This window comes from Myxine glutinosa, chromosome 1 (assembly GCF_964187855.1).
Source record: "Myxine glutinosa chromosome 1, kmMyxGlut1.1, whole genome shotgun sequence".
Taxonomy (NCBI): domain Eukaryota; kingdom Metazoa; phylum Chordata; class Myxini; order Myxiniformes; family Myxinidae; genus Myxine; species Myxine glutinosa.
Genome location: NC_136261.1, coordinates 52,593,965 through 52,607,972, shown reverse-complemented (window position 1 = coordinate 52,607,972; position 14,008 = coordinate 52,593,965). Strand labels below are relative to the sequence as shown.

Below are 14,008 nucleotides of genomic sequence, written 5' to 3'. Positions count from 1 at the left end.
CTCTCCAAACCTGAGCTCTCGCTCACACTCTCCACACCCAAGGTTTCACTCTCCATACCCAAGGTTGCACTCTCCGCACCCAAGCTCGCACTCTCCAAACCCAAACTCAAACAATATGGTGTAAGGACAATACCATGGCTAGGCCAAACCCTAGTCTTCGCAACTCCCTCCAAAAATCGGTATTTACACAATAAGGTGAAGTTTTGACATCAATATTTAGTACATGTTTATGAAGTTAATTTTTAATGTTGTTTTATTTTTGGGATATTTAGTCTGCGAAATGAAATAACAGAGTTATTGAAATTTGATTTTATCATTTCATAAAATTTCCCATCATAGAAATCCTATTAATCCCAAGCAAGCCTTTACATATCACTGGCTGCAAAGGATAGTGATGATTACCGTGAAGGAGATCTGTACTAAAGATCACCTCACCTCGAGAGCAAAAGAAGTTTTAGACAAAGCCATTAAGATTGATATCTTACCTGGCTATGTCGACGTCCTAAATAATTACCTCCGTCCACCTTATGTTTTCATTACTGTTTGTCTGTGAGCACAATATCTCAAAAAGTTATGGATCGATTCTGCCGAAATTGGTGGATGAGTTGGGTAGGTGACGATAACAAACCTATTAGACTTTGGTTAAGGTCTGGCCTATCAGTAGGATACAAACGGTAAACCTTTCAGCCTGGCGGAGGTATGTGCTCTACTGAGTGCCGTTCTAGTTAAACACTGAAGAATGAATGAATGAATGAATATAATGAATGATCGTTTTAAGGCCATTTTTCCCCGCTAGAGCGGGGGTTAGCCTTGCGGGCCCCATGACAATCATGGTTCCCTGTTTGAGGCAATGTTTTTTTTATGGCCGGATGCCCTTCCTGATGCCAACCCTTGATCGCCTCTTACGATGCGCAGGGATACGGTGTACCTATTCTAAACCGGGGTACACACCGTGAACATAGTTAAACACTGAAGGCTTACAAATATTTCCACTCTCAAGGGACTCGTGTGTCCAGAGCTGGAGAATATGTTGAAAAGCACATATCATTTCTGTAACACAAGCTTCGCACCCAAGAACGTTTATCATGTAAATTCAAGTTTATAATATAAACAAAGGTACATATTGAATTTGAAGCACCCCTGTAAGGACTAAAACTCTCAAATAGGAGTCAAATTAAAACCCGCTTCGATGGGAATCAGGTGCATTAATGATGGAAAATTTAGTACCAGACTCAGTGGTATTGTGGTTTGAGCACCTGTTCTGAGTGAGGTATGGGGGCAGATAAACCTCGACTCTAGCCGAGTCACATCTGCTTGATGCTCGGAGTTTCGTAAATTTTTAATCGAGCATGGACAAACCGTGGTCTATACAATGTGTATTGGAATTAGGATAGAAGAGAACATATGGACGATATTAAAATGAAGGATCAAGGACAGAGCAAGGACATCCCATGGGGGTGAGGAGGATGAGGGAGTGGGGAAGAGATTTCTCCTTAATTGCCCCATTGACTATGGAGAGAAAAGTGATGTCACAAGATGGCATCATTGCCACCCAGAGTGCACCAGCAAATTACATCACTTCCACCAAGCTCAGTGTCGAATCTGGTGTTGTCTCATGTTCTGTCTCCATGATCTGTGTTACAGCTGCTCCACAAGCTTTAGACAATATTAAAACTTTGCCAAAGTTAAATCAGAAGAGTCATTTCAGTGTAACAAAAATACATTGCTGAGAAATGAATTCAGGAAACATTGTGATGAGAAAGGTGAGCAAACCTGAGCCACAGTTGCGTTTGTGGAGACATTATGGTGCGGATTTTGACGAGGACAGACAAGGTACACCAGACATTGGAAACTTTATCCTGAAAAGAAAACGAAAGGAAGTAATCATGGGATGTTTATATTTCCGCTTTTATCATGAATCAAATCATTCCACAAGTTCTGTTCAGTTCTGTCCCTTTATGTTTATATTCTGCAACTAGAATGACACTCGGTAGAGCGCATACCTCCCTCCGCCAGGCTGAACAGTTTGTTTTGTATCCCAATGATAGGCCGGATCTGGATTCGGACCTGAAGCAAAATCGAATCAGCTTGTTCTTGTCACGTAACCACCCTTCCACCAGGTTTCATCCAAATCCGTCCATAACTTTTTGAGATATTGTGCTATGTATCGGTTTTAGCCCTATCACTCAATGGTGAAGAATTGCCTGGTGTTGGCTTAGCGGTTTGGGTGCCGGCTTGGGATCCTAGGATCCTGGGTTTGAATCTTGGTCAAATCGCTGAGTTAACACCAGGGGGGTTGACTCAGCCTGTCATCCTTCCGAGGTCGGCAAATTGAGTACCAGTTCACTGGTAATTCCCTGTGTGTCGCAAGAGGCGACTAACAGGGTTGGTGGCAGGTAGGGCATCCGGCCATAAAACATTGCTTCAAAAAGGGGACTAACGTGCCTGAAAAAGGCCAACCCCTGCTCTGCGGGAAAAAATGGCCTCTAAAGGTGGCTCTCTCACTCAATGGTGAAGAATCATTTAAAAATTAAATAACTCTCACATCCGAATCCATATTTAGATCTTGACCAAAATCGAATCGATTACTCCGTGTCACATACACTACCTCTGTCACATACACTGCCAAATTTCGTCCGAATCCGTCCACAACTTTTTGAGATATCTTGTTCACAAACCAACAGACAGTGGTGAAAACATAACCTCCATCCACCTTCGGTAACGGAGGTAATGAATTAAAGACATGAAAACACCAATGTAGGACAGTGGATTTGAGTCTGTGCTACCTGGGTTTGGGAAGGGAACTCAAACTACGAAGGCTGTTAATGCTCAGATATTTGTGATAAAAAATGTTATTCCAGTGAATTATCAAATTGAGGTATAAAGTAAGCAAACAAAAGCACAAAAGCACCACTATTCCCCCCAACTATATCTTCACAGTTTCCAAAGTAAATGTATAATTAAAGGAATGAGAAATGAAGATGAGAGAGGAGTAGTGTAATAATGTTGCTTCTGGGACACCTCCGTTTAACATGGGAAATCCCTATCTAATGTCATTTACCCCCTTGTCTTTTTCAAAAATCATAAACACCTCTATTTCTCCCACCCTCATCTTTATGAAACTTTTGTCTGTAGTACCTATCCTTAATGTTGTTCATTAGACCACTCAAACACTACAAATATTTGTTTTCTCTTATAGACCTATCATCCTTCTTCTACATATCATCTGGCAGATTAATCTTTGACCCATTCACTTCCATATTGCCCCTAAAGACCTCTATTTCTCTCACCCTGTTCTTTACGAACCTTCTAACCTTTTGACATGCTATCCTTATTCATTAGACCACTTAAACACCTGTGATCCTTCTGACCTTATGAACCTTTTAACCTTTTACTCTTAATATCATCTGGTGAATATAACCCACTCAAACAACGACCCTACAAATATTTGTTTATGCGTGGGAAATAATTTAATTCTCTTGCCACTCTCTTCACCATCTAATATATTAACAAAAAATATGTTTGAGTTTGGTTCTTTATTAAGATATTTTAACTGAGCTAAGATAAAATGGTAAACCTCCCTCAATGTTCTTGTTTGAGCACCTCCAGTGCCACATACCATTTTAAAATTAAAGTATATATTTTCCTGACAACCATCAAAGTTTTCCGTCCACTCAAAAATATTTCCATCTTTTTTACCCAATTCACCGGTATTTAAATTAATTCTCTTATTTGTTTTGTGAATTTTTTTACCAGTTGCCTTTTCAATTATACCTATTTGATATTTTTCACATTCATTATGTTTTCCATTTATATACCAAGGTTGATTACACCTCCACTCTTTAGTCTGGTTGATACTTGGTTCTATCATTTATATAATAGTAAAAAAGGCGGCGGTAGCCCGTTAAAATCCCCAACCCCCCCCCCCCCCCTTTTTAACTTATCACTTATATATATCTTATCACTTATATATATCTTATCACTTATGTATATCTTATCACTTATATATATCTTATCACTTATATATATATCTTATCACTTATATACTTATATAACCATAAGGGAGACTATCAATTCCATTTTCTAAAATAAACCTCTTATCATCAAAAGCCCCCAATGCTTTCTTATTTATCTCTTCTGAATATAATTGATGTTTATAACTTCTTATTCCATTAATCTTTCTAAACTCTTCTTTCTTTGTTGTTAAACAGTTATAATAATCCTTAAAGTTTATTGTTTCTTTAATAACATTTTTCTTTACACCTTTTAACTTCTTATCAGTCTTTTCAACGTTATTCACAATGTATTTATAAGCATAAGCCTTTGACCTCAATCCCACAAATTCACTCATAACATTTCCTCCTAATTCATCCTTGAACTTTCCAATCACCTTTTTATTTTTAGAAGAGAACAACTCACTCTCTGGACTGTAATTACTCGTGTCATAGATATTAATGTCTCTTTTCATGTCTGAATAAACATCGTTGGTATTAATTTTCAAAATAAAACTATCTGTATCCATATAAAGTAGATTAACATCATTTTGATATTTCTTCCTCAAGTTATTATAAAAGTAATCATACATTAATGACTTTGATAAATCAAGAATTGTTGTTCCAATATAAATAGGTTTGTTCATTTCAATACTCTCTTTAATCAAATGGATCGCACAAAAGTTCTCAGTAAAGACCTCAGCTCGAGTAAAACTCGGTCTATTAATTAATTTTGATGCTTGTTCCCAAGATGTTGATAGTCTGATATTTTGTCTTTTCCTCACATTCTCCATAGTCTTACCAAAGACCGCATTATTCATCAATTTATAAAAGTCTTTCTCAAAATCTGTTTTTGACTCTGTTCTTCTTTGTGTATTAAAATCAATGTACCCCTTTAACCAATGACTTTGATTGAACTTTAGAACCCTATGGATCTTCTCTACTCTTAGACCTTTTGATAAATATTGTCGCAAATTTCTTTGGTGTAGAACATAATTTTTCTTGTTATATAATGTAGTAAGTAATTTTTCTGTTGATTCACCTATATCAAACGATCGTTGATAATCACTCAACCATTCTTTCTTTGGACTTTCTTTCTCACAAGCAAATGGGAGATCTTTGTGTAGGTTATGGAGTTCCTCTGGATATTTTAAATCAATTTCAAAATAATAACCAACTTTTTCTTCATCCAATTCTTTTTGTGTAGAGATACATACATCTTGTAAAACGTTTTTGTAGTCTTTTTCCTTTACCCATCTAAGTTTTCCATAAGGAAGAGCCTGAGACATTGCCCAGCCATACAGGTTGTTCGCGTCATAGTACATCAAGTAAGAACTCTCTTTCGTTGGATCATAATTTGGAAGATATTTGTTATTTGCTTTTGCGTATCTACTCGAGCAGACTTGTGAAATTCCACCTCTTTTTGCCTTTTCAATCATCAAAAGCATATCAACATCGGTTATCAAATCCAAATCTTGTTTTGTCATTTTCAACATCGCACTCCAGGCCAATCCAGGTGCTGTGTAGTAGTGAGCAGGATCCAATCCATATCCAGTGCGACAAACAGATCTAAAGGCTTCAAATACATCGGCCAATAAAAGCACATCAGTTTTGAGATACAAATCGTGATACTCGCCAAGATTCTTGATGTTATATTTTTCCCAAACATTTTGTGCGTGTACATAATCTTTATCAGATATATGACTATTATTTAATTTGTTATAGAAATTTTCTTTTGAAGGAAGTTGTGTTTCATTGAATCTCTCAAATGAGTCCATATAGTCATAGGGGTAAATTCCCTTTTGTGTTAGAAAATCTTTATCTAAAAAATACTCTGAAAGACATGGAAACTCTTTTAGATTTTGAACCAAGTTAACCAATGGACTTGCCATGAATTTAAATGTATCAAGAAATCTGATATGAGTAATAGGAGATGTGTGAATTGTTTTTGTGAATGAAATGTATTTCTGATCCGTGTTTGGAATTGCTGAGATACTTCCAGAAGTCTTTGAGAGTTCCTTGATAAATAGATGTGTATCATAATGAGCGTTGTTATGAAGAAAGACAGGAATGAAAGAGGGGAGTTGATAATTAATATTACAACTTTGATGAGCCGGACCTCTATATTTACCAGTGAGATGACAATGGTCTCTAACCTTTAGACCTTTACCAATTTTCTCCTCACAAATATGACAGACATTGTTTTTTATAAATTCCCTTTTTTCTTTACTTGTTAAGGACATTGGTTTATTGGTTTCTCTCATTATCTTGGTTAATCGAACACAGTCTTTTTCTAGTCGTTTCACAAACTCCTCTGGGGTATTTGAGCCTCTATACATCTCTAACTTGTTATATTTATCACCAACGGATGATTTGATATAATAACAAAAACCACAAGGAGTATGTTTTTGATATTTATTTGTGTATGATTCTTTTGGATCTTGAGAAGCAGTATCAATTTTTTCTAAAATACTTTCAAAATCAGCATATATAACAAATGGATGTTTGATCTTTTTATTTTCATCTTTGAATGTGATCTTTGAGCCTTCTTTAGGCATATTGATTACCGTTGATTTATGTTCGCCACAATAATTTGAATGTTTATCTAATCTTTCTTGTGAATTGAAGAAGTTAAGACAACGCAAACAAATATATATTTTATTTGTTCTCTTACAGACTTGTGGTTTTATTAATTTAGCAATATCTTTGATGTATGTATAATGTGAATTTTCGTCTGAATTAAAATATAGAAGATTAATATGAGTTTGTTTACAATTGTCAGAAAGCTTTAAAACCTGAATGTTGTTTGTTTCTGTTAGACCATAAACATTAACTGATAAATTATTCATCTTTTCAAATTTAGGAATATCATTTAAAGTCATCGGAAACTTTAGATCTTTCGTATTTAATGTATTCTCATATTTTTTATAATGAGATACTCTTTCATCATGAAAATGTGGAGGATGTAAGTGTGCTAAAATAGACCAGAGAAAACATTTATTGTCTTTATTTTTGATATTGATAACTGCTTTTCTATTTTTGATAACACTGGGTAAATCAATGTAAGAAGAAGCTTTTAGAGGATCTGATTTAAGAATATGAATGTCTATGTAAATAATTTTTCCTATATTGAATCCACTTCCTACGATTGAATTATCCACATCTTGCTCTTGTTTAATAAGTTCATCATAGACTCCTGATGTTTTAAAATCTTGATATGAAGATATAAAGTGTGGCTCAGTTCTCATGTATGGTGCATCTATAACTCCTTCATCCTTTGTCATTTCTAATTTTACTCCCATATAAAATTTAAGTGGTTTCATTTCCTTTAGTGTTTTTTCAATCAACGTTTGAACAGCAGGTTTAACTATTTCTACAGCATCAACTATAGACTCTGGTTCAGGAGGTTTGAAGTTAAAGACTCTTATTTTAATATGTCCTTTGAATGCTCCATCAGAGTTTTTAGTTGTGATAAAATTTGATAAATGTAGATTTGTTTTAAGATGTATTTTGAAGCCTTTCTTGAGGATATTTTTATTACATGTAGAACAGTGTTTTGTTTCAGGTGGAAGAGGGGAAAGTTTGTTTAAAATGTTGTATGTATGTTTTGCGGTGAGAATATGTTGTTTATAATATTTTACTTCCTTCTCGCAAGTATCACAATAAACCATATTTATAGCGTGAGAAAACGTGGTGTTTTATATATATCACTGTGCTTAAAATAAAACACTTTTGAGCTTTACAGCTCCGTTTTATATATATCACTGTGCTTAAACTAAAACACTTTTTCACTCAGAATCATCTAAGTCATAACTATCACATGAATACTCAGAATCATACTCAGAGTCATCAATAAAGCTACTCTCATAACTATCATTTGAGCACAAACTATTAGTATCATAACTATCATCTGTGTTCAATGAAATACTATCATCACCATCAGCCAAGTTCAATGAAATACTATCATCACTATCGTCCGAGTTCAATGAAATAGTAAAATCTTCACTGCTGTATTGACTCATATTTAATTAGCAAGAAAAATATTCCCATCAATATCTATATACTTTCTTTCATTAACAGATTCAATCTCTACAATTTTTATATCAAAAGTTATCTTTAAATAATCTCTAACTATCATAGAACGAAATGACATTTCACCAGAAATATTAACATCATTCATTTTACTTAGATCTACACCCTTTGGATTATTAAAGAAAATACAAATGTCTCCTCTAGAATTATTAATGGTCTTATCATTCTTTTTCAAAGTATCGTGGTCAATCACTTTTTCAAGCTTTGAATAAATTGCCAGGAGTAGAGGAGAAACTTTTGTTAGATTTACTTTAATGGATGTCTTTCCAGGTATAGTTAGAGCTCTTCCTTTAAATGAAATAGAGGGGCTCATGTTATTTTCCATAACTGGTTTTACCCAAAAATTTCCATATTTATCTTTGTTCAATTTAACATCTTTGACATATTTTTCTATATCTTCCACCGAAGTAGAGATTGATTGAAATTTGTCTTTTGTGCTTTGAAACATTGTATTTATTAATGAATAAACTTGCGTTTAGTTTAAGTAAAAATTTACCACATAAATATGATAAGTTCTGAAGGATATTTAGAATTTCCAGACTCTCCATATGATAAATTAGAGAATTGTCCGGCTTGTGATAGAGTGGGGCTTAATGATGAGGATTCATATAAACAATGTTTATTCTGTGATTATATTCTAATTAATGATAATAAGAAATATAAAAAAACATATAACTCTTTTAAATTAGAACCAAAAATGAATTACTTTACAAGATTAATAAGAGAGATGAATGTTAAGCATTATGGTGATAATACACCATTTCTTACAAGGAAAGAGACTCTTTGTATTGAGGAAATGTATAAGGGTTTAATGATATTTATTATTCAAAATAATTTTAATGGAAATGTTAATACAAGATACTACATAAATAAAATAATGAATTATTTTGAAATTAAACCAGAACTCAGGATAAAATATAGAGTTTCTAAAATAGCTCAAAAAAAGTTGGATGACTTGTTTTCCAAATATATAAATGAATGATTTTTTACCCGTTTGGGAAAATAAGATAAAATTTAATAACCATAAAAACATTCCAAATTCATTGAGATGTCTAATAGTTGGTTCAAGCGGATGTGGGAAAACCTGTTTACTTTTAAAGATGCTCCTTGGTCCTAATTTTTTAGATTATGATAATTTAATAATTTTTACAAAGTCAAGTTTTCAACCCGAGTATCAACTACTCTCACAGGGTTTTAATGCAGGTCTTAAAAAGGAAGACATTATCGGTTTATTTAAACTTCAAAACAAACTGAATGATTATAATATTGAAGATATAATACAATTATTTTGTGATACACAGAAATCAAAATCGAAACCCATAACTTGTATTCTCAGTGATAATACGGATGATATACCTTCACCTCAAGATTTAGATAAATCAAAAAAGAACCTCGTCATCTTTGATGATTGTGTTAATGAGAGAAACCAAACAGTAATGGATAGCTACTATACAAGAGGGAGACATTCTTCTTGTAATTGTATATATCTTAGTCAATCATATTTTCAACTCCCTCGACGCTCAATAAGAAACAATGCCAATACTTTTATTTTATTTAAGTTAAATTCAATAGATGTAAATAATTTTTGGAGAGATAATTGCTCTACGTTATGTAGTAAAAAAGAATTTGAAAATTATATGAAACACACGATTGGAAAATATAAATATATTGTTGTGAAACAAGATGAGATACTAAATGATATTTTTCAATAAATAAATACAGAAAATGAATACTGAAGAAAGAGAAAGAAAGTTTAAGGAACATCAACAATTAGTTTCAAAAGTTGTTAAACAACAGGAAGAGATAAAGAAGAAACGGAGACAGAAACTAACTGGTGAAGAAGCCTTTGAAAGAAAACAAGAGAAATTCTTTAAACCACTTTTGAAAACTCAACACTCACCTACAGTACCCACGGTAGAATTTACTCCGAAAAAACTTCAAATGCTCAAAGATTTTAGTCAGATAACAAAACAAGAACTTGGTGAATTAGAATATGATGACGAGGGATTATTTCGGAAACTTGAGGAGGTAAATCAACCCCCTAATTATGTTGTGGAAGCTCTTCAAAACAATGAATATTCGGCGGGTTCAAAAACCAGAGCAGGTCTCATTCCAACAGAAGAACCAGCAGTGTTTCATCTTGTGGAAGAAAAGGTATTGATATTTAATGATGAATTGATGTTCTTGAGTTCTACTCAACCAAATGTTAAATTAACTCCAAGATTAATGTTTCTTCTAACAAACCCCGGATTCAGCGGTTCAAAATATTTTGAGGAACCACTTGATATGGAAAGAGAGGAAGATAGGGTATATATTGAGTTGCTAAATGCACTTGATTATGGAGTTTCTGTTGCTGGTAAAAGTAAGAAGAATGAGAAGGAGAAACATATTATTGATGCTTTAAGTAAGCTTGGTTCGGGTGTTAGTTTTCTTCCAAATGACCCATCACAATTAGTTAATAGGCTATTATTGTTGTTAGGTAGTAAGAAGGCTGGAAACAACAATTGTTTTAATGAATCCTCAGCCATTTTAGATCAGTTGATGAACATGAAAATAATTAATAAATGTCAATACAAAGATATTTTATTAGATATTAAATAAGATGAGAAGCACAATTCTTAGTTTTAATTTCACAACGAGCGATTACACAGCTTCATTCCCTTACCCACTACAACTTGACCCCCTTACCTCATATGAGGCATCTTTGTTGTCAATGGAAACTTACAATACCCTTTTTAATATCACAGAGAAAAACAACAAGTTTAGTTATAATCCAGGAAGTGGATATAAAACTATAACCGTTTCACCTGGAGCTTACGAGATTTCTCAAATATCTTCAGAAGTCTCTCGCCTTATGAAAGAAAAAGGTGATGAACCAAAAAATATTGTAATAGATATTCAAAAACACACTTCAAAATCAACTATTAAACTTAAAAATAATTATAAAGTTGATTTCATGATTGAAAATTCGTTTAGAGAGCTATTGGGTTTCTCTTCAAAAAAGATTGAAAATAACGGGACGTTTTACAGTGATAATGTTATCCAAATATCCTCCGGTATAAATTCAGTATTAATTCATTGTGATTTGATTGATGGTGCTTATAACGATGGAATAAGAACAAATACAATATTTTCATTCAGTGCATACTCAACCCCGATTGGTTATAAATTTAATATGGAACCAAAAAATCTTGTCTATTTACCTGTGTCAGGAAAAACCATATACAGAGTAAATTTTAGGATAACCGACCAAGATAATCGTATGATATCCTTTAATGATGAAATTATATCCATCAGAATTCACCTACGTGAAGTTTTTCAATAAATAAATAATGGTTATTGTGAGAAAACACGAGTTGGGAAAATATAAAATAATTACAGGGGAGGGCATGTTCCTTTCACCAGACTATACAAGGTATGTGGGTAGAGGATACTATAAACCTAAGAGACAACGAGGTGTAGGTCATCAATTTCGAAATAAAGGAGATGGGATAATTGATACTCTAATGGGTATTGGTTCAACCATCCTTAAACATAAAGACCTAATTGGTTCAACTGCTTCTGCCGTGGGCTCCGTTGCGGGTGCTATAAAGAGTATAAAAGATGCTCAAAAGGAGTCTCATAAATTACAAGCAATCAAAGAAATAAAAAAAGGTAAAACTCAACTATCTTCACAAGAACGACAAAAAATCATTAAAATACTTGGGTCAGGGTTTCAACAATTTTAATGCTATATAAATACAAGTATGGAAGCGATTGATAGTATCTATGATTTGGATGATACGATTATCATTTCAAACTCCACTAAAAAGGAAGACTATTTTAAGGTAAATGCTATAACAGGAACAGACTGGAATTCAAACGGAACAAAAAGTTTTGAAATAAATAATCAACAAACTTACTTGAATATAGCTGATAGTTTCTTGCTGTGTAAATTTAAATTCACTAAGGCTGCGAATAATACTAATGCTACACTCGTAAATGATTTCTTCTGGAAAATGTTTGACAGTGTCCGCCTGTATATTGGAACACAAGAGGTTGAAGCGGTTGATTATGTCTCTGCTACATCTGAAATGATGAAATTTACACTATATTCGTTTAGTGATAGAATGGGTAAGGGAGCTGTTGAGGGTTTTATTCCTGATATGTCAACGGGTACAAACGCAGACCCTGGTTATAGTCAAAGGAAGTCAATGTATAATGATGACGCAAAAGCTGAGAATAGTTTTACCGTAGCAGTACCTCTGAAAGGTATATTTGGATTTTGTGATTATGATAAAGTTTTGTATGGGCTTAAAATTAGATTTCAACTACAAAGGAATGATAATGTAAATAGATTGCTTTTTGGGGATGAAAATGCTTTTGGAGAAAATAATAAATTTGTTATTAATGATTTGTGTTGGTATATCAGTGAATATACTCCTAATCTTAAAACGGAAGAGATGTTAAATAGAAGACTTAACTCAAAGAAACCGCTAAATGTATCATACCTTAAAAGAAGATGTCAACACGTTAAACTGGAACACACTACCTACACTTGGAATTTAGGTGTTCTTCAAGGAAAGCCACGATACCTCTGGCTCATTTTTAAAAAACCAGATGGAGAGGACGGTACTAATAAGAATAATGCCCTGAGTGATAATGCAAAGGTGAAACAACTTCGGGTTTCTCTTGATGGCACATTTTATCCGCGAGATAGATTGGAAATTGATTGGGAAAAAAATGATTATGCGGAAGCCTACAAGTCCTACCAAAAGGTGTGTGAAAGTAATGGTAATAATGATCCTATTTTGGATATGGTTGCGTTTAAAGGTTTATATACAATCTACGCAATTGACCTGAGTTCTCAAAAGGAAACTATAAAGTCTAATCGAGTGGATACTTCTCTATACATTGAAAGAGGGGAGAGTGAAGAGGTTAATGCATATTGTTTGCTTTTGGAGGAAACAGAATTACAGATTAATACAGATAATGGTGTTATGATTAATATCACATAGGTTTTTTCTCATAAATAAATGGTTGGGGTATATGTTAATCAAATCAATCTTAATAAATTAACATCTTGTATTCAAAATCAAAAGCCTTGTATTATTAATGTTAATACAATTCAAAGAAAAGGAGCTGTAAGAATTGATGTTTTACTCACACACACACAAGTAAAAACACTAAATGATGTTGGATCACTTAAAATTAAAATGACGAAACCTATGTTAAAGAAATATTCAATAGACGAGTCAAGAGGAGGATTTCTCCCGTTTCTAATTCCTTTATTTGCTGGTTTAAGTGCGGCGGGAGCATTGACTGGTGGTATTTCAGCAGCGGTAAAAACTGCTAACGAAAGGAAGGCACAACTAAAAGCTCAAAAAGAATTGGAAAGACATAACAAGGAGTTGGAGAAACAAATTAGTGGAAGTGGTGTAATTGTAGATTTTGCTCAAAAACTTGAAAGTCTACCTGATAAAGCTAGATTGTTGGTTGGAGATATGCTTTCCTCTATCGCTCAAGCGGGTGTTAAACTAACTAAACGGGGTAATGGATTGTATCTTTCTCATAAATAAATGGATAAATGGTTTAAACAATTTGGAAAGAATACAACGTCAAATATAGAACTAGCTAAGTATTGTAAAACACTAAAAATTGATAATGTGGTTATTTGTATGAGAGATGAATTAACACATATAAATAAGAATACAAAGAATATTATTATGAATTTAGACACACAGAATGGTTCTCATTGGGTTTGTATTCATAATAGTCAGGATAAATATTATTTTGATAGTTATGGTATGCCACCACCTGTTGAAGTAATACAATTCTTACAGAATGGTGTTTATCAAACATTCCAAGTTCAAGAAATTAATTCTAAATGTTGTGGCCAATTATGTTTATATGTATTATTTCAACTCAACAATAATGAAAATTTT

The 14,008-nt window shown here is 33.4% G+C and overlaps 1 protein-coding gene across 1 annotated transcript in view; it reads right to left on the bottom strand.

Moving 5' to 3' along the window:
- The window catches only part of ALG6 (ALG6 alpha-1,3-glucosyltransferase), a 40,510-nt gene that overhangs the window by 5,255 nt on the left and 21,247 nt on the right, over window positions 1-14,008 (bottom strand). The window contains exon 10 of the mRNA XM_078771732.1: window positions 1,774-1,859. Coding sequence (XP_078627858.1) covers window positions 1,774-1,859 — 86 coding nt within the window. The remainder of the gene's footprint in view (window positions 1-1,773; window positions 1,860-14,008) is intronic.